General features: G+C 40.9%; 1 protein-coding gene across 1 annotated transcript; it reads right to left on the bottom strand.

The window, feature by feature from the left end:
* Positions 1 to 461: 461 nt before the first annotated feature.
* Positions 462 to 4,652, bottom strand: LOC109210516 (alanine--glyoxylate aminotransferase 2 homolog 3, mitochondrial-like). The gene is made up of 9 exons (XM_019373937.1): positions 4,263 to 4,652; positions 3,753 to 3,983; positions 3,491 to 3,661; positions 2,307 to 2,450; positions 2,005 to 2,184; positions 1,358 to 1,583; positions 1,098 to 1,211; positions 913 to 999; positions 462 to 827 (listed from the first exon to the last, which is right to left on the bottom strand). The coding sequence occupies exons 1-9, from the start codon at positions 4,512 to 4,514 to the stop codon at positions 784 to 786; spliced, it is 1,449 nt and encodes a 482-aa protein (XP_019229482.1). The 5' UTR covers positions 4,515 to 4,652; the 3' UTR covers positions 462 to 783.
* Between the last annotated feature and the right edge of the window lie 16,636 nt (positions 4,653 to 21,288).

Raw genomic sequence — 21,288 nt, 5'->3', positions numbered from 1 at the left:
ATTCAGCAGAATGACAAGGATTGAACGAGTACTAGACATCGATCAGTCACCCCTAACCTATGGCAGATTTCGCAACATTTCACTCAATATACTACAGTTAAAAGGAGAATGAAGAATTCAATCACTTATTAAGCTGAAAGCCACAAAGACTACAGAGCCCTTTGTCCAAGATGAACAGTTAAATGACAAACATAAATCCGCTTCTGTCCTCACTGCAGAGTAAGAAAGGCTACATTCATCTCATTTTGATTTCCAGCTAGCTCATTCACCAGAATCCTAGAATAGATAAAGTAGTACTGCAACTAAAATGTCACCTTAATTTGTAACTAACATTTGATTATGCATCTTTAGTAATATCGATAGTGTTCTCATGACACAAAAGTTTTCCCCCATTTATCTTTTTCAAACGGAGAAGCAATATTTAATTTTTATCTATAACTTTTGGGGTTTGGAGTATGATGCACATTTCACAAAGAGATGCTGCATTATATTAGAATATGAAACTGTCATTATAATCTGAAACTTGATATTACAATATGAAACTAGTCCATGAGAGGACTGGAGGAGGTGGAGAGACAACGAGGTGATGTCTCATCATCAAACTTTGATACTATGAAATGAAACTAGAGGACAAGAGGAGGTAGAGAGACAACGAGGTGATGTCTCTTTTAATTTATTTCTTTCAGATACATATACACACCTAACGCCACTTCGTATTACTGTAGCTATGGGTTTCGATCAAACACCGGTAATTGCATAACCAGCTTCTTGACTGCTAAGGACTCACATCTTTGACATTGAGTAATCCATCACATCAACGAGAAAATCTATAGAAGTAAAACAACGAAATTTAAAAAACAAAAAATAGTAAGGGAAAAAGAGAAGCTCATAAAGAAAAAGAGAATAATTTACCTGCATTTTCCTTGGTGAAGCAGAGAGGAGGAGTAACCCTAAAAACATTGCCATAAAATCCTCCTTTTCCAATGAGGACTCCCATTTCTGGAAGCACCAAATACGTATATTAGATTAAAAATAAATCCAGGCTCAGATAAACAAGAACTTATTGACTAGGGCATAAACAAAGACAAAAAAGATACCTTTCATCTGCTCCATTACTCGCAATATTTCCACCTTAGCTGGAGTTTTTGACTGTCTATCAGTAACCAGCTCAACGCCAAGCATCAGACCTCTTCCCCTCACATCACCAATAACTGCAGAATGAAGAACCAAGTTTTTGAGATGAAGCTGAGTCAATAAATAAGTAAGTTTTGCCCTTGCTTGCAGTTCGAGGGCTTATGACCATAACAGAATACAATAGAATCTTTGTTCATTCTCAAAGTTGGAAGTAGGAACATACTTTCATGTTTCTCCATTAGAGAAGTAAGCCGGTTTTTAAGATATGATCCAACATTGAATGCATTTTGCTGAAGCTTCTCTTTTTCAATTACTCTGAGAACAGCTAGCCCCCCAGCAGTACACACAGGATTACCGCCGAAGGTGTTGAAATAACTGCGACTAGTCAGGACCTTTGCAATCTCGGGTGTGGTGACCACAGCACCAAGTGGGATGCCATTTCCAATGCCCTGATTAAAATTTAATCTCAGAAGCTTAATAAAAATGAAGAGCATGTCCACATAGTTGCAGTCACACATATCCATAGGAAGAATTTTCTGAGGTTTCATTAATACGACTTTGCTTGGTTAAGCTAACATATGGAACAATCTTATACAGCTGCAGATGGCATTAAAAACACTGGAGGAACTGGCATATGGTGAACTAACTACCCCTAGAGAAGCAACTTTCTGGTAATGAGCAGCAGCTTTAGGCCCTCCCCCAACCCAAAATAGAGAAATGACAGTAAAGATAATGGTAAAAAGAAGATTAGACATGCAATTTAATTTCAGTATCATTATCTAAAAGCTGGAGTCTGAATGTAGAACTATTCTGTGAAATCTCAACGGAAACAACAAACAGGGTAAAAAGAAAAGAGCATGGAGAATCCACCTTTGCCATGGTAACAATATCAGGCACGACACCGTGACCTTCAAATCCCCAAAAGTGGCTCCCCGTCCGAGCAAATCCCGACTGGACCTCATCAGCCATACAAATGCCTCCTGCCTTTCTGACTCTGTCATAGGCCGCTGGCAAGTATCCTGGGGCCAGCTCCAAAATCCCGCCCACTCCCTGACAAGAACACATGCCATAGTTAAAATCAAATGGAATAGGTCAATTAAGCCTGCATCTTGAATGATATAATCATGAAACTGTGAGCGCATGAAGTGCACATCTAAGTCAGATTATGCTACCTGTATAGCTTCTGCAATAAAACCAGCCACACGACCACTGGTTCCATAGGTGATCAAATCATCTAAATCCCTCGCATATTTTAGTCCGTCTGAACCAAACACACCTCTATATTGATCAGGGTTCAGGGCATGGTGAACTCCAGTCTGTTGGAATATGCATGAAAGATAACTTGCAAATGATTGGAATGACGATAAAACAAAATTTGACAGATAGATTGAGAACATCATTGTACAAGATAATGAGATATTACAGTTAAAAGAAATCTAGCTTAGCAATATATCTATGTTACAGTAATTTTACATCTTTGTCTTTCTTAAGACTCTGAAAAGGAATTCCAATAACACTATACCAAATTTTCAAAAGCAGGACACATTTGTTTAGATATATTAGTAAGAGATACAACTATACAGCCATGGACTACAGTAACAGCTTGTTTGGATGGTTGTTACATGTTATATTGTATCGTATTGTTACTTTAAATACGATATTTGTTTTGATTGCTACTTAAGTTTTATTGTATCCTATCGTGAAATCCATCATTACGTAATGACGAAAAGTGCCACTTTATGGAACGACCGATTTGGTGTGGTCGCGTCGTTGCCTTATTTTTTTTCTCTCATCTTGCCCTTCCTTATTATTAAATAATCCTATTTTATCTACCTTTTTATATATTATTCTACCTCATAGCTTACTTTATTTTATAATATTGCAAGTTTATTCCTCATATTGTTGGTGCAATACATCATGAAACGACCGAACAATATAATCTATCCAAATATCATATACGTCAAAACAATATAATACAATACAATACAATACTATACGATACATTATGAAATGATACATAACAACCATCCAAACAAGCTGTTAAGATATTCCTAGGGAATATTTTTGAGTACAAGGGTTGTATTGTGAAAAAATCTACTCTTGGATAGTAAATTACTACAAGAGAGAGCTACATTTGATGAAAAACTTATAGAACAACATCAATAATTAGTACTAAAGAAATTACTGGAAAAGTACCTAAATGCTTCGTTTATGAAGGTTTTACTGATCAAGCAATGCGTAAAGAAAGCACAAGACACAGAATTTCAAGTTATACTTTAAAAAGCACGCTTTCATCAATTTAACATCAAAGTGTACTAGAAAAAAGATAATAAAGTGGCTGCATTGGGAGACATGCCTGTACAACATTGAACTTGTAGCTAGACTGGGCAGTGGAACCCATTGTCCCAGCAGCATTGCCATGATAGCCATTCCTAAGGGAAATAACATCTTGGCAACCAGTGTACAACCGTGCCATCATCAAAGCCAACTCATTCGCCTCCGTGCCCGAATTTGTAAAGAAGACAACCTACAAACCAATCAAAAGGAAAAAATATACACACCATGATTATAGATAAATGATATTCATGCATACTAATTAAAAAATAAAGTCAATGAACCTTGAGATCTCCAGGCAACTTGGATGCAAGTGCCTCAGCAAAATCAGCTACAGCATGATTCAAATACAAAACAGTGGAGTGCTGCAAACGCTTTGTTTGATTAACAATTGATTCAACCACCTCAGGATGGCAATGCCCACAACACACTGTAGCAATCCCTCCAAATGCATCTAGATATCTCCGCCCATTTTCGTCATACAAATACTGCATCTTCCCATCCACCAAATTCAACTGAAAACACAAAAATTAATGAATCGCAAAATCCCAATATTTATATTTCGAAAAATTATAAAGAATCATGTAGATTAGTTCAAGTTCTGTGAAGTGATATTCAAGTTCATAACAAACATCATCTGAATAACCCGAAAAATAAAGTAAATAATGACACTGATAGAGTAAAAATGCTTAACACACAAATATACTTATTTGATCATGCGTCTTGAAATTCTTTTCTGATTAAGCGCGTGGAAATACTTATTTTGGGAGTAGAACAAGGAGCAGTACACTTACGGGCTTGTTGTAAAAATGGAAGATGGCTGGGTTGAGATAAGTTTGGCGTTTGAGAAGGATTTCATCGGCGGAGGGACCGGTGTAAGGCGGAGGAGTATAATCAAATGGGGGCATTTTGGGAAGTGACGTGTCATCTTCTTGTTGATTAAGAGACGTGCAAGATTGCGCAACTGAGGAATTGGGTCGACAACTGAACAGGGACTGGGATTGATTTTTTCGCAGCAGTGCCCTTTTGGGGATGAATCTCTGCATCCTACAATAGATGATGAAATGTTCGCTTGCTCCTCAATTCTTGGAGACTGAAATCGGTGATGAAAGAGAGTGATTTGGGTGTGAGTACATATTTTTTATACGCATACAGAGTATATATAAGATCCCCGAGATGCTATGCTGATTCAGAGTCACGTGTGATGAGTCATTCCTCTTATCAATGATCGAGTTGGACTTGATTACGCAACTGTATCTTTTTAATGTGCCAAACAGGCTTGGTGAATTGAAGAGAAATTTTATTGTGCGTATCGTACGAGTGATATTAGTTGTACGAGCCTCTTTTTTTTCTTACAAATTTGTGGACCCTAATCTTATATTTTTGGGTCCATAAAAATTTGGATCCACAAAACTGCGAGACAAAAAAGATGCCTCATACATTTAGTGTTAATTGTAACTAATTGTATGAGATACAAAATAAAATTTTTATGTTCTGAGTTTGATGGACTTTTGTAAACACTAATAATTCTTTAACAGGTGGTTCATGACAAATTTCATTTGGCTACTTCTCAGTGCACCATAAAATCATAAAATATTTCAACTTTGTTTATTCTATAGAATTGACACATTTTTGTACTCACGGCCAATGCTAAAAGCGGACAGGTGCAAAAACACGCCAGCTTTCATGTATCATTTGTTTACGTTTGTGGTAACAGTAACGTGACATTTTATTTATCTATCATGGCGAGAGATCTGAATTTTGGAACTCCAGACACAAGCCATGTGAACCTTTTAATAAGATACTGATACGGTTAAAATAGGGCTTGCTCGATTTTGCCATTTAATCGAAATCAGAGAATCACGTCGAGGGTCGGTCTCGTAATGGATCAGGTCAGAACACGAAAATAAAATATCAAGCTCGAGAATCGAGGTGTTCGTCGAGATCGAGACCATATATGACAGACTTCGAGCGAAGCGCAACAACGGAAAGGCGATATATCCGTAACCGGTCGAAGATCACGACGGGAATTCCGGAAAAGATCAGATCAATGGCGGTTGTTTAGGGTAATCATGGGATTTACTTCTGTAATTAGAGTTATACCATAATTAGGACTCCTCTACTATATAAAGAGGAGTTTGTAGACACTCTTACATTCACGAATATCAAAGCAATATAATATTTTTAGCTTACATTCTTGTTCATCGGCCTATTGTGTCTTTTACCATTCCGCCATTAATTTGTCCGAGGGCACACGAGCTTGAGAGCTTAATTACGTTGCAAAGCTAGTTTGCTCTATATTATTGTAATTTGCATCACTTATCTTTATGTTTATCGATTGGTATTAGGTGAAATCACATATCCATAAAACCACATTATAAGTTTAATTGTTATCCAATTTTTAGGGTAAACAGTTTGGCGCCCACCGTGGGGCTAAGGATAATAGTGATTTCTTAGTACTAACCCTCATAACACACACTGCTTTTACGCTTGTTCTGGTAAGTGTTTTTGATTTCAGGAATCAACATGTCGAACTCTCAAGCAGTGCCCACTCACACATATACCGGCCTTGGTCTTCATGGCGAGAACGAGCACATAGTCGCCCCGGGAAACGGAGTACCTCCAATCAATCCCGATGGATCGCAGGCCGTAGATCTAATCGATGTCAGTTCTCGTGTCGCCATTCGTGGAGATTTAGGCGTCGACCCTGAAAATAACGTCCGCAGAGACGCCCGGGCAGCCGATCAGAACGCACAGAGTGGTGAAGAAGGCGGGATTAGCCTTCGAATGATATTTGACATGTTACAAACTCAGCAGGTTGCGATAGCGCAACTCCAAAATCATAATTGAGCACCAAGCATAATCGAACTCGATACATCACAGGAGGATGTTCATAGGGTCGAGCCTGTACAGGAGAAACTAAACGATAATGGATTGGGAACTGACCCCGCCATCATGAAAATTCTCGAGGAGCTCACTAAACGGATTGAATCAGAAGAAAAGAAAATCGAGGCTAATGATAAAAAAGTAGAAACTTACAACTCACGAGTTGATCAAATACTGGGGGCACCCCCGATTCTGAAGGGTTTGGATTCGATGAAGTTCGTACAGAAGCCTTTCCCACCAAGTGCGGCTCCGAAGCCCATTCTGAAGAAATTCTGCATGCCAGAAATTCCCAAGTACAATGGAACCACTGATCCTAATGAGCATGTAACTTCTTATACATGTACAATAAAAGGAAATGACTTAGAAGACGACGAAATTGAATCAGTTCTGTTGAAAAATTTTTGAGAAACTTTATCGAAGGGGGCAATGATATGATACCACAATTTGCCGCCCAATTCCATCGATTCCTTCGCCATGCTTGCTGATTCATTCGTAAAGGCACATGCCGGAGCAATAAAGGTCGCGGCTAGGAAATCAGACCTCTTCAAAGTGAGACAAAAGGACAACGAAATGCTAAGAGAATTCTTATCTTGGTTCTAGATGGAACGCATGGACCTACCTTGGTCACCGATTATTGGGCTGTCTAGGCCTTCACTCAAGGGTTGAACGAGCGGAGTTCGATAGCATCACGACAACTTAAACAGAATTTGATTGAGTATCCAGTTGTGACCTGGGCCGATGTGCATAATTGATACTAGTCAAAGATCAGAGTCGAGGATGATCAGTTCGGAGCCCCTTTCGGTTCCGTTTACCCAAATAGATCCGAAGGAAGGATTCAAAGAGACATCGACAGAGAGCCCCGATCAAACAGAGATCGGTACCAACCATACAGCGCAGATCGTAGAAATAGTGGACTGGGACGCAACCCCGTTCGAAATGATCGAAGGAATGATCGAGGCCAAAACTCCCGAGGGATATGAGTAAGAGTGGTTTCGATAAACATGTCGAGCCTAAGGAAGCGCCACGGTTATCAGAGTACAACTTCAGCATCGATGCATTGGGTATTGTATCACCCATTGGATGAATCAAGGATGCTAGGTGGCCTAGACCCCTACGGACCGATCCAGCTCAAAGGAACCCTAATCAAATGTGCAAATACCATGGAACCCATGGTCACAGAACTGAAGACTACAGGCAATTAAGGGAGGATGTGGCTCGTTTATTCAATGAGGGTCACCTTCGAGAGTTCCTGAGTGACCGAGCTAAAAATCATTTCAGAGACAGGAGTGCAAAAAGGAAAAACAAACAGGAAGAACGGCAGCACGTGATCCATATGATCGCCGGTGGGGTCGATATTCCTCAAGGACCGATATTCAAACGCACCAAAGTGAAAATTACAAGGGAGATTCGTACGCGGGACTACTTACCAGAGGATACCTTATCTTTCAACGATGAAGATGCAGAAGGGATCGAACAGCCTCACAACGACGCACTGGTAATAACTATCCATATGAATAAAATTCAAGTTAAACGTGTGTTGGTTGATCTAAGTATCTCGGCAAACATTATTCGATCGAGGGTCGTAGAGCAACTCGGCCTCCAGGATCAAATCGTGCCTGCAGCTCGAGTTCTCAACGGCTTCAACATGGCGAGTGAAACCACCAAAGGGGAAATCATATTGCCAGTAAACGTGGACGGAACTATCCTGGAAACGAAGTTCCACGTAATCGAAGGTGATATGAGGTACAATGCGCTGCTCGGAAGACCTTGGATCCATAATATGAGGGTAGTACGTTCAACGCTTTATCAAGTCTTGAAATTCCCAACGCCGGAAGGAATTAAAGCGGTGTACGGCGAACAACCAGCAGCCAAAGAGATGTTTGCAATTGATGAAGTAATACCAGTATCGGCACTAACATCAACAAAGGGACCGAAATCAAAGGAAAAGCAGGAAGTCAAATAGCAACCACAATCGCCGGCCTCAACCGGATCGGAACAACAAGAAATTATCGAGGATGATGATTGTATGATACCTCGAACCTTCGTAATCCCTGATGATTCCGATGCCACGAAGTCAACGGTTGAAGAACTGGAACAAGTCATACTGATCGAGCATCTGCCCGATCGAAAGATATACCTGGGCACGGGGTTAACTCCCGAGCTCAGGGAAAAACTCATTAAATTCCTTATTAAAAATAAAGATTGTTTTGCTTGGTCCCATCTTGACATGACAGGGATCCCACCGGAGATTACTACTCAGCAATTGAGCTTGGACCCAAAGTTCAGACCGGTAAAGCAAAACAGAAGGCCACAATCCGAGGTAAAGCATGCATCATCAAAGATGAGGTAACCAAGCTTCTCAAAATAGGATCCATTTGGGAAGTAAAATATCCTGAATGGTTAGTGAACGTAGTTGTAGTCCCCAAGAAATGGAATAAACATAGAATGTGTGTAGACTACAAATACTTCAACAAAGCATGTCCTAAGGACTCCTTTCCTTTGCCGAATATCAATCGCATAATCGATACCATGGCCGGCCACGAGATCCTCATTTTTCTCGATGCCTAATCCGGGTACAACCAAATATAAATGAACCCGGAGGACCAGGAAAAGACTTCGTTTATTACTAAGTATGGTACTTATTGCTATAATGTAATGTCGTTTGGACTAAAAAACGCTGGCGTTACTTACCAACACCTAGTAAACCGAATATTCGAAAAACAAATCGGTAAATCAATGAAGGTTTATATTGATGACATGTTAGTTAAGTCCCTCCGTGCAGAGGACCATTTGACACATTTGCAGGAAATATTCAACATATTGAGAAAATACAACATGAAGCTCAACCCCGAGAAATGTGCATTTGGGGTCGGTTCGAGCAAATTCCTTGGCTTTATGGTGTCAACTCGGGGAATCGAGATAAACCCTGATAAAATCAAGGCGATCGAAGACAACAAAGTCGTGGAGAGCGTTAAGGCCGTACAAAGATTAACGGGGTGGATAACCACTTTAGGCCGGTTCATCTTGAGGTCTTCGGGTCGAAGTCACAGGTTGTTCTCAGTGCTCAAAAAGAAGAATAATTTCACTTGGACCCCGGAATGCCAACAGGCGTTAGAAGAGCTAAAGCGTCATCTTTTGAGACCCCCATTGCTTCACACTCCGAAAGCGGACGAGCAACTCTACTTATATTTGGCAGTCTTGGAAGTTGCGGTAAGTGGTGTCCTAGTTCGAGAAGCGCAAGGTACGCAATTTCCTATTTAATACGTTAGCCGAACTTTAGGTGAAACCGAGACCCGGTACCCACACTTAGAAAAATTAGCGCTTGCTCTAATAAGCGCCTCTAGGAAATTAAAACTGCATTTTCAATGTCATCCAATTTGTGTTGTAACCACTTACGCCCTTCACAACATTTTCCACAAGCCCGAACTCTTGGGCCGACTGGCCAAATGGGCCGTCGAGATTAGCGGGTACGATATTGAGGATCAACCCCGAACAACCATCAAGTCTCAAATATTGGCAGACTTCGTGGCCGACTTCACTCCAGCCCTCGTACTCGAGGTCAAAAAGGAACTATTGCTAAAGTTGAGTACGTCTCGGGGGTGTGGACCCTTTTCACAGACGGTGCTTCGAATGTGAAGGGGACTGGGCTAGGCATCATTTTGAAGCCACCCATAGGCAATACAATCAGACAATCTATCAAAACCCCTAAGTTGACTAACAATGAGGCCGAGTATGAAGCCATGATTGCAGGTCTCGAGCTGGCTAAAAGTTTAGGAGCAAAGGTCATCGAGGCCAAGTGTGATTAACCAAGTCAACAAAACCTTCGAGGTTCGAGAAGATCAAATGCAGAGGTACTTGGACAAATTGCAGGTAACCCTACACCAGTTCAAAGAATGGACCCTACAGCATGTACCTCGAGAGCAAAATAGTGAGGCCGATGCCCTTGCAAATTTGGGGTCATCAGTCGAATATGACAAAATTAGCTCGGGGACTGTTGTACAACTTTCAAAGTCGATAGTCGAAGAAGGCCATGCCGAAATAAACTCCACAAGCCTAAATTGGGACTCGAGGAACAAATATATCGATTATCTAAAGAATGGGAAGCTTCCGTCGGACCCTAAGGAATCGAAGAGTCTACGAACAAATGCTGCATGATCCACATTGGCCAAAGATGGGACATTGTACAGAAGGATGTTCGATGGGCCGCTGGCGATATGTTTAGGTCCGGGAGACACCGACTACGCCTACGAGAAATTCATGAGGGTACTTGCGGGAACCACTCCGGTGCCGAATCACTGGTTCACAAAGTCATCAGAGCAAGGTCATTGCTCCCAAACGCACAAGCAAGTATACGTGGTCGTACAAGTAATAAAATGATAAGTCAAGTGTCAAACCCACAGAGATTTGTATCAACTACCCACTAAAATCACCAAGATTGTTATTCAGTCAAGCCAAAATAACGTTCAAGAATGTGATTATACTAAAGTACAATTCTAATTTATAACTAAATTATCAAGCAGTAGAAATGATTGTTATGTATTCAATAGAGAAAAATATTCCAGGGTTGTGATCGATTCACCAATCCTGTTGTGTTCTAGTTAACTCTCCCTCTCATACAATTCACTCATGGTTGCTAATTAATCGATAATTGCTCTCATAGCCTTCTCCCGAAGTACTACTCGCCTATTCAAAATAGATTAACGCATATATTCCTATGAAATCAATCTATTAAGAACGCATTAAGATTATGATATTTAATTAAGCACGATGACTAGGTATATTCCTCTCCTAACCACAAATTCGCCCCCCCTAAGGGTTAAGATATGCTCTCTTCAATTCTTCTCTAATCTAAACATGGTTTTCCCAAGCATAGCATAGATAGTAGATAGAACCTAACTGCTGGCCAGACAATTAAGCAATTAATCACAGAATTAAAGAAACAACCATATATTAGTGAATTGTAATCAAGTTTAAGTCAACGTTAAACAACAATATTCATGGCTATATCAGAACCCCAGAACAATGGGTTTTTAGCCACTCATGATATTAGCAAACAATTTCATAAGTTTGGATAATTGAAAATACATTTATCCTTTGGTTGTTATGCTTCTGTTACTATTAGGGTTTCTACTGGAGTTACTAATGAATTGTCTTTTATTGTTTTTTATTTCCGTCTTTCTGAGACGAGGGTCTATCGAAAACAGCCTCTCTGCCCTATCGGGGTAGGGGTAAGGTCTGTGTACACATTACCCTCCCCAGACCCCACTTTGTGGGATTTTACTGGGTAGTTGTTGTTGTTGTTGGATAATTGAAAATACTAAGAAAAGATGAGGAAATCTGAGATGTTCTTGCTCCTGGATGTTTCTTGTGTGTATTCCCTCTCAAAAGTGGCATCTCCTCCCTCACAAATAAGTTTAGTCTTGCTTTTATACGTGTTGGGTAGGTCTAGGGCCGAAATAACCGTGTCCCGGGCGAAATTGGAGAAACTTCACGTCACTGGCGCCCTGGCTAGCGCCAGGCGCCCTCCACGGAGCTGTCAAATTTTTGCTACTGGTTCTGGCGCCACAGGTAGGGCTGGGCGCTGCACTGCCCAACTTCCCTGTTTTCGTTCGTTTTGGCTCTAATTTTACACATATCGCCCCCGATTGCTCCTGGATCATTCCTACACATAAAAACACCTCAAATTAATATAAATCAATACATTTCACATCCTAAATTCATGAAATAAAAGTAAAATATGAGGCGATATACATACAAATATATATACTTTAAGCTAAACATCAACACCCCACACTTAGACTCTTGCTCGTCCTCGAGCAATGGAACTAACAAATTGTAAGGCCCCGTGAAAATTTTTACTCAAACCCGAGATCTCATAGTGCCAAGTTAGGAATATGTGTTAGAAATTCGTACCTGATCTATGCATTAAAAGTTAAGGAAAAATGTTTGCCAGAAAAGTGCATTTATGCGGTCCATTATGCGGTCGCATAGTCGCCGCAGAGTCAGATAGTTTGATGGTAATTTTGAGGTCAACTATGCGGCCAATTATGCGATCGCATAATCAATATGCGGGACGCATAGTCATCGCATAATCCCCTTGGAATTTTGCGAGGGGCAGCTCTGCGGTGCATTATGCGACCGCAGAACAGGTATGCGGATCGCATTCCCGTCGCATACTCGGGCAGTTTGTTCAGGTTTCTGAAGCCATTTTTGCGGTCCCTTTTTGCGGGCCGCATGTTAATTATGCGATCGCATATGCGATCGCGGATTTGTGTCAGGGCTCCTAATTTCTAATTTTATTACCGACCCTATGTCGATATATTATATGCACCCTTCATTTTAGACCTATTTTGGGATGCATTTAGAGAGAGAGAGAGAGGACCCTAGAGGGAGAAGGGGTTCTTCATCAGCATTCCTCCTAAGATCATGCTTAAACCTTGAAAATTTGTCAAGAAAGGCACCTAGGTCTTCTTCCTAGGGTAAGGTTCTATAACCCAAGCTCTTAATTACTAGATACAACTAGGATAGACCATTAGAAGGGTAATCTATGAGGATGGGAGTAGATATCTTGCATGCATGAGTTCTGAAAGTATTTGGTGAGGTCTTGAGCTAAGGATGGGATGAGGGATGGTAGAATCTTTCACAAACAGGTTTTAAAAGCATAATGCACACTTAGTGTTTGAAAATATGCTCAAATGAGCTAGAACTATGATCACCTCTCTAAGTTGTGGTTCGATTTATCATGTTCCTAAGAGATTGACGTTGCTAGGAGTCTCGGAGTATAGTAGGACTTAAGAAAATCTCAATCGAGGTATGTAGGCTAAACTCTCTCTCGGAAGTGAATTCCATATTGTTTTTGTAATTTTAAGTGTGGTTTTTCTACCAAAGTGGTATAGCCTTGAGTCACATTTTAAAAGAATGTTAGTATACTAATTGGGTGAGAAGAATTCGATCTGTTTAATGCTCCTAGCTGCTCTTATGTGTACTAAATGCCTTGATTGAATGTATCTATTTTGTTGATAAACTGTAAAGATGTTTGGAAATGAATCAAATGAGAAGATGTGAAAAAAATTATGAAATAAGCCTCGATCCAACTGTTAGGAACTAACTTCAAAGAAATATAGAATGGCCTAAAGGTCTTGTACCCGAACTATGCCCATAAGTGGCTGTTCTAGATATTACTTTGCCTTATAAATACATTCAATGTAATGCTAGTCCTTACACATTTCGATGTTGAAATTGCACAATTGTCATGATGGAAAAAGAATAATTCAAGGATAATTGAGGTGATTGCTTGCTTATAACTCCAATGTGTATTTCAATTGTTGGTTGGCATGTCCCTCTTTGGGAAGAATCCCTTGTATTTGATGTTTCCATTACTAATGAACTCGAAAATATATGATTCCTGGAATATTTGGTATATTTATATTGGTTGATGATCCTTGAAAATAAAGGAGATGAAAATGTGGAAAACTAAAAATGCGGCCTTCGTGCCATGAAAAAGATGAACCTTGTGAAAGGCCCAAAGGGCCAAAGAAATATTGTTATCGAGAGAGATTGAGAATAAAAACTATAAAATGTGAAAGATATTGAGGTAAGCATAGTTGTATTATGCTATATTTGTATACTTGTATTATGCTACAATTGTGTGCAATATCCAATCAAATCAAAAATATTTTTGAGAGTATCATTAGCAAAACCGAGGAAGGGTGGGTCATATGGCTCATACCTGAAACTACACGTGCCGGTGTAGGGGTGGATCGTGGTTATCCCCCTTAATTGGAATGAACTTGGTAACATTTGTAAATTGGTAACACCAACCCACACGGCATATGTGGGAAGGTAGCTTAGCCGATCGGGCCGTGATCGGACGCCATGCTGCACACATGGTGGCATTGTGCTGGGAATCAAAACTAGAAATTTAAAACTGGAAGTTGTGATTGTGGTACATGTCTCCAAAGGGACGACCTAGCCGATCGGGTCGTGATCGGACTCCGTACTAACAAAGACGGTGGTATAACTCATATCGGTGTTAATGATCTCCCAACCAAAAAAATTATATATTATTTTCGTAAACTAGAAGACTTATATGTTTCAAATTGGATGCTTGTATGTTGGTTTTGGCTTACAGTTTTATGGTTTCTTTGCTTGTATGGTTATTCTATTCTGAAAGAGGAATTTTAGCCTTACATACTAGTGCTATTCGACGGCGCTAACGTCCCTTTTGCCGGGGGTGCTGTATCGTTTAATGATACAGGTGGTTCCACAGCGAGCGGCATTGGCCAGTGATAACGGTATTCTCTTCCCAGCAGACTTGGTGAGCCCCACTCCATCCCGGGGTCATGTCATGTATCTTTTGTTCATTTTCTCATCACGTTTTGAGGTATAGCCGGAGCCTTGTTGCCGGCATTTTCCTATTACTCTTCTATTGTATTTAGAGGCTCCGTAGACTGTTTGTGGGTGATGGTTGATGTTGGGAGTCAAGACTAGAAATGTTAGTATTTGATAAGCATGCTTTTCATTAAGCTTGTAAACTTGTAATATTTTGAAAACTATGAATTAAGTCATTAACGGAAATGAAGTGAAAGTTGCTAATGGAAGTTGCCTAGTGTTTTGATAAAATGGGATAACATTCCCTCTTTATTCATGAACTAGTTTAGGTAGAAAGAAATCTAACAGGCTTGCTCAGTTGGGTTTGCTCGATTGAGCGCCGGTCACGTTCCACGGTTTTGGGGCATGACACAAATATACCCCCAACAACGTACAAGTCTCAATTATAGAGGAGCACTTTAACTTTTAACCACACACTATACCCCTGACTATGATCAATACCGGCACACAAGCATGAACATACAAAATTTCATATTCTTCCCGTTTAAGCATGCCCAAGTATAACCTTTCAATTCAATCAATTTCAACAACCTATTTGTCACCACCCAACCTCAAACGCCGACTTGTAACCACTAAGCGCCCTCAATTCACGCACTCACCCAACAAGGAAGATTACAACAATGCCAATCATTCATGAGATCATGTGCCCTCACCAACAAACAAAAGAGTGAATATAGATTAGTCCACACATTCAAATATGATTTTGAATATAGATTAAGGACATCACACAATTGAACAAAATTTACTCACTATCACAAAGAATTCATATGCATCCCATGGTCGTACCATAAGCTTGCCCGTAGTGTATATCTCTACTAACTTAAGCTAGCCAAGTCTAGGATCAATTAGGACTTTAAGGTTGTAATGTAGGCCAAGGGACGGGTATGATACATTTAGAAATAGTGACTAACCCTCCTAAGCACTTTAATACACTACATTCACAATTCAAGCACATATTCTTCTCAACCAATTCACTTGCCACAAACCATATGCAACATAGCCCTTACTTTCATTAAGCACTTCTATACTTCCACTAGCACAAATTATTAAAAATTGGAGGTGTGTATTTTTGTACATACTTTCACTATCAATTTTTCTTTTCTTGCAATTTTTCTTTCTTCACCCCCCCCCCTCTTTTTCTTTTTCTTCACACACTCCATATATTAGAGTTCATCGGCTAGTGATTTTTTATTTCAACTTTTAGTGCACCAATGGGCCCTTCCATGGTTCCACTCAAAATCTACTCCCCAATATCTAACCTTACTTCTTTTAGCGACTAAGTGCTTTAGGAGGTAAAGGTTCAATCAATATCAAATTAAGAACAAAATAGGGGTATGGCTTGTAATGTGGGTGCCAAGGAAAAGGTCTATAGGCTCAACGGGGCTAGCAGCGGAAAATTTTATTTTTATGTGAAAAGCACATCCATGACCAAGCAAGAAAATGCCTACGTCATCTCCTAGATTAGCAAAGCTTACAATTTCACTTCGATTAACACACGGGGCAAGTTCTAGACTACACAGGATAGCACAGAAAATCACAAATCCTCACACACACGTTGCACATGACTCATTCAAGACGGTTTTGTTCAACTCTCAAGTTAAGCAAACACACATTATTGAGGAATTTAAGCAATATTGCACTATGTGGCATACAAGTCAAACAACTGAGAGAAAGCATCACAAAATAGGCTATTTACTTCACTTAGATGTCACAATTCAAACCAAATACACGGAAAGATAGAATGTATGTCATAGCCTAATGTGCCAGCATCAACCATGTCAATGAGTATCTCAGAACGTCTCAGTTTCTTCCTAAACTACTCCTAAAAAAAATAAAGTATCCGGTTCGAACTGCATCCTTGGAAAAGAACCGGCGCCCAAAGAAAAACCAAGGAAAACTACCTAACTATTCTAAAAAAAAAAATCTTTTTGGTGTTTTTAATCGAACTTTATCCCTCAAGAAAATTGTCTAAAAGATCCATCGTCGGGAAAAGTCCGAGCTTTTTCAATTTTTTTTGTATTTTTATACTTTTATTTTGTTAAAGCAGCTAAACTAAAACTAGACTAAAAATAAAACAAACTAGACTAAATAATAATAATAAAAGAAACAATAAAAGAAACATATTAAAACTACTAAAAGAAATAAATTAAAACAAGTTGATACAAGATATACATCTACAGCACATGTAGTATTCCTCCCACCCCACACTTAGACTATGCATAGCCCTCGATGCAAGTCAAAATGTAAAATAGAGTAGGGTGAAAAGAAAAACTCCCTGTCAGTCGGAGTCCTCCTCCGCAGCATGCCCTCCAGCAGCAGCTCTGGGCTCATCGTCATCCGGTCCTAGAGGCACCAAAGCCATGGGCCCCGTAGCACCATCCCCATCCTCGTCCTCAGTGTTTGAGCCCTTGACAGAGTTGGCATCCTCCGATGAGTGAATGGGGCTGCCAGGTGCAATCCCTAACATCTCCTTGGACGTGCTCGACAAGTCATTGCGGACTCCTCGTCTGAAATACCTGCCCTGCTCATGAGTAAGTTCAACGAGTTATAGAGTTACCTATTGAAGTTCTCGTCTCGTTCAATCCGTGCTGCGGGAGTGAGTTTTGACGACGTCTCCAACAGATATATGATGTCCATAAGCTCTGACGGAGCCTCCACCACCTCATCATATCCGGGGTACTCCGGCACTCCTCGGAATATCATATACTGGGTGAGTAAGTTGCCGAAGAAGAACCGCTTGATCTATCGCCCAAATCTCGTGCGGGCCATCTCACTGAGCATAACTTCACCACATTAATGGGCTTGCCGGTCATCAAAAAGAAGAGACACACACTCGAGCTCGAGTGCAGTCGCTGCAGTGCTCTACCGGCATGAGTCTGGCTTGAACAAAATTCTGCCACACTTTGGCAGCCTTGTTGAAATCGGAGCGAACCATAGAAAGGTGAATGTTGCCCTGCTTCCTGGTCCACTTAGCATTGGAATCCACGCCACAAAGAGTGTGACGTATCAACAGATATTTCGGGCTTATGATAAATCGTTGGAGTATCCTCAGGTTAGCATTCTCAACCCCCAAATATGTACATAAAGACTCTCTATCCATCGGCACATCCTTCCCCCTTAACGTGCAGTGCCCCATCCAGCATCCCAGTTAGCATAAAGTTCTCGAACCATGCTCAGGTTTGCATGCCCCGGGCATTCCAAGAACTTGTTCATATTTAGCGTGCGTAGCCTGCCAAGTACCTCCGGGAAGTTTCTTTCTAAAGCCTTGGTATTAATTCCCATCTCAGAGATGTACCGTCCAGATGGCACGAAGTCCCTGTGCCATGCAATAGCCGCATCATTGACCAACTCCAAACGAGGCCTCGGTCTCAATGGCGCCTGCTGAGATCCCTCGGCAACCTGTTTTCCTTTGGATTGCTGTGAAGAGCTTTCTCCCTGCTTTTACTTTTTGGGCGCGGGGAAAGTGGTGGAGGACTTTCTAATGCCCTTGCCTTTGCTAGAACCATCACGAGCCATAATATCCTGCAACACAAATAAGCATGAATGTGAGAACACATCAAGAAATATGCCTAAGGTTGTTGTGCAAGTCATGAAATGACCCCACACTTAAAACTGAAGGCACAATGTACAATACTTCACAACTTTGTTCTAACATGTACAAATGTGGCATTCCAAAGCGATGGATACTCAAGACTTCCCCATGCCATTCAAGAGTTGTTGCTCACGGCTACGTGAATTCACCATCACTGTAAGCAAGAGACGTATATGACTTTCTTTTCTTCAACTACTACAACTACACTAAATTAGCTAATTCTACAACACTTCTACACATACATCACATAAGATACATAATGTAGGAACACGTGTTGCATCAAAGCCAAACTACCTAGCATGCAAAAGCATCCCTACACACCCCACACTTGTCCCAAATTCATACAAAAGTATACTCGGTTACTCAGACTTCACCGGTGTACCAAAATCTCCATTCAAACATTTTAACAAACCCATTATGGGTATAAAGTGTGTGCATTCAAATTCAATAATGGTGGAACATGGTGGCCCTCCCAAATTTTAACTAAGTAGAGGGACTTCTAGTTTACTACTCCGGATACAAAATACACACAAATTTACCAATTCAAGCCACCCACCATGAAAGTTTCTTAAGAACTACATAGGGGAAAAATTTAGGGATTAGAGCTCTTGGGGGATGGGATGTACATTTTTATCTACTCATTAAAACACAAAAAGAAAGAGAAGAAGAAGAACATACCTGTAGACTTGAGAAGGAGAGCAAGAGAAAAACTTTGATAAAATTTTTGTGAGGAAGAAGAAGAAAAATCGGCAGAAATAGTGTAGAGGAAGAGAAAGCAGCGTAGGTGGTTGAGTTTAATTGAAGTTGGGTGTTTGAGTTTAATTGGGTTAAGGATGGATTTGGGTAGTAGGATGGGTTATAATGTTAGTGGAAATGGGTATATGGGTAGGGTTAAATGGGTATGGGTTATTGAATGAAATAAAAGAAAAACGAAAATAAAAAAATTACCCGTACACCCCCAGCCCGGCGCCTCGCGCCCTGCCTGGCGCTGGGTGTTTTTGAAGTTTCTATTTTCAGCGCCCCAGGCAGCGCTGGGCACTAGCCTGGGCGCTGTATTCGAGGATTTTCGCTCTTTTTTTTGGGTTACATCCCGATCCCCCGAGTCTTTATATACTCAATTTACACATCCTACACCATTATATCTATAATTTCTATACCTTCAAAGAAAATGCAAATTCTATCTACTCTAACTAAAAAAAATAAATCAAGAAGTTAAACTATGAAAGCAATAAAAATTGGGTTGCCTCCCACCAAGCGCTTGTTTTAACGTCGCTGTTTACGGTGAAAATGGTAACAATAATTAAATTTGATTATGGGACTCTAAAAATACGTGATCTATTTTTATGCCGGTTGTTAAGCAGTAGATGCTATGTATGTGAGACTTAGGAACGAAATAAGGTGATGATCAAACCGATATGTTAACAATCGGGCCTCGAGCTTGTCGGTTCGGGGGCCTCGAGGTCGATTCCGGGGCTCGACGGTGAGCTATCAAAGGTAATCGAAGTATGATTAACAGTTATGATAAAATCAAAGAGGCTCTTTATGGCCAATGATAAGCAATAAATGATGAACAATAATGAAGATAATAAATGGAAGCAGTAATATCAAGCGAATATGTTAGCAACCAGAGAAAATGTTGTTTTATCTTTTCCTGTGGAGCAGCTGAAGCAACAGGTCCTTACAAAATAACAAGAACTCCCTTTATATAGGAGGGAAATCCCCACATAGTACAAAATACATTAATTACATAAATATGGGGATGGGACGGCTGAATGACGCCCTGATTTGGGTTCAGAGTACCCCGCTAGACTGTATCAGACCTAGCCTGCGTTCCTTGGGAACTCCCCATTTCCACCATTACCGTGATCTTACTACCTTGGGGTCGAGTGTTGTCGACCCTAGAGGAAAGATATTCGGCTGCGGCCTCGAGCCTTCGAGGTGATGCCGCGGCCTCGAGCCTTCGAGGTGATATTCCTAGTGCCTTAATGACGAGAAATCGGACCCTCCGATTTCACCGTATACATATAGTCCCCGCATTTCATAGAGAGGAGTGATAAGAAACAATTTTGACATCCAACTCTTCGGACTTTCCGCGATGACATCATGCTGATGATATCATCTTATGACGTAAGACTTCATGATAACCGGGACGTCCCATGGACTTGTCTTTTCAGCGTCATTTAGTGCGCTGCCGATTCCCATTCTTCGAAGCAACAGTATCTTCGTCGATTCGGTTTTCAATAACGCATTGATTGCGTCTGTCGATCCGTCTTTCAAAGGCATTGATGGTATTGTTGGCCATATTATCACCCCTTATAAATGGGGGCCTTCCGGCACTATCTCTCTGTCCAAGTGCCTTTCAACCTCTATTCCTCCCTTTCTCCCCACTATTCTCCTCTATTGTTACCCGCCATGTTTGGGGTCTATGGCCTTAAGGTTATGTGGCGGCGTTCTCATCGGCCACGCCATGGCCTTTTGCTTGGGCTTTCCTTTGCCGAGCGAGATTACATTGTCTTGTCGCTGTTGTTGCGGTTGTTACTGTTGTCGTCGTTGGTTCGAGGTAATGAGATAGGGGGACGACTTTTTCCGACTTAGGGGGATGTTTGGACCCTTACACTGCTGCTCGGGAGAGCGTTCGGACTATAGACTGCTGCTCACTCTCCTACCCTGGCCTAGTGTGGTACTTCATCCCCTGGGTTTTCCAAGGGATAAAATGGAGCGACCGGCCGTTAAACTTGCACGGCACTATGTCCCAAAAGGGGGACTTGGAGCGGCCGTGCAAGTAGGGTAGGTGCCCGCCGAATCTTTAACCTTTGGCTTCTGCGGGCTATGTCTCTTTTTTCTGCTTCTTCCGCCTCACTTTCATCTTCTTCCTCTCCTCATTTTCCTCTTTTTCATCTTCTCCCTCGGAGATACTACTCTGGAGGATCGAGATGAGGTCCCAGAGGAGG

Source organism: Nicotiana attenuata, unplaced genomic scaffold, assembly GCF_001879085.1.
Source record: "Nicotiana attenuata strain UT unplaced genomic scaffold, NIATTr2, whole genome shotgun sequence".
Classification (NCBI taxonomy): domain Eukaryota; kingdom Viridiplantae; phylum Streptophyta; class Magnoliopsida; order Solanales; family Solanaceae; genus Nicotiana; species Nicotiana attenuata.
This window is presented reverse-complemented; position numbering and strand designations above follow the sequence as displayed.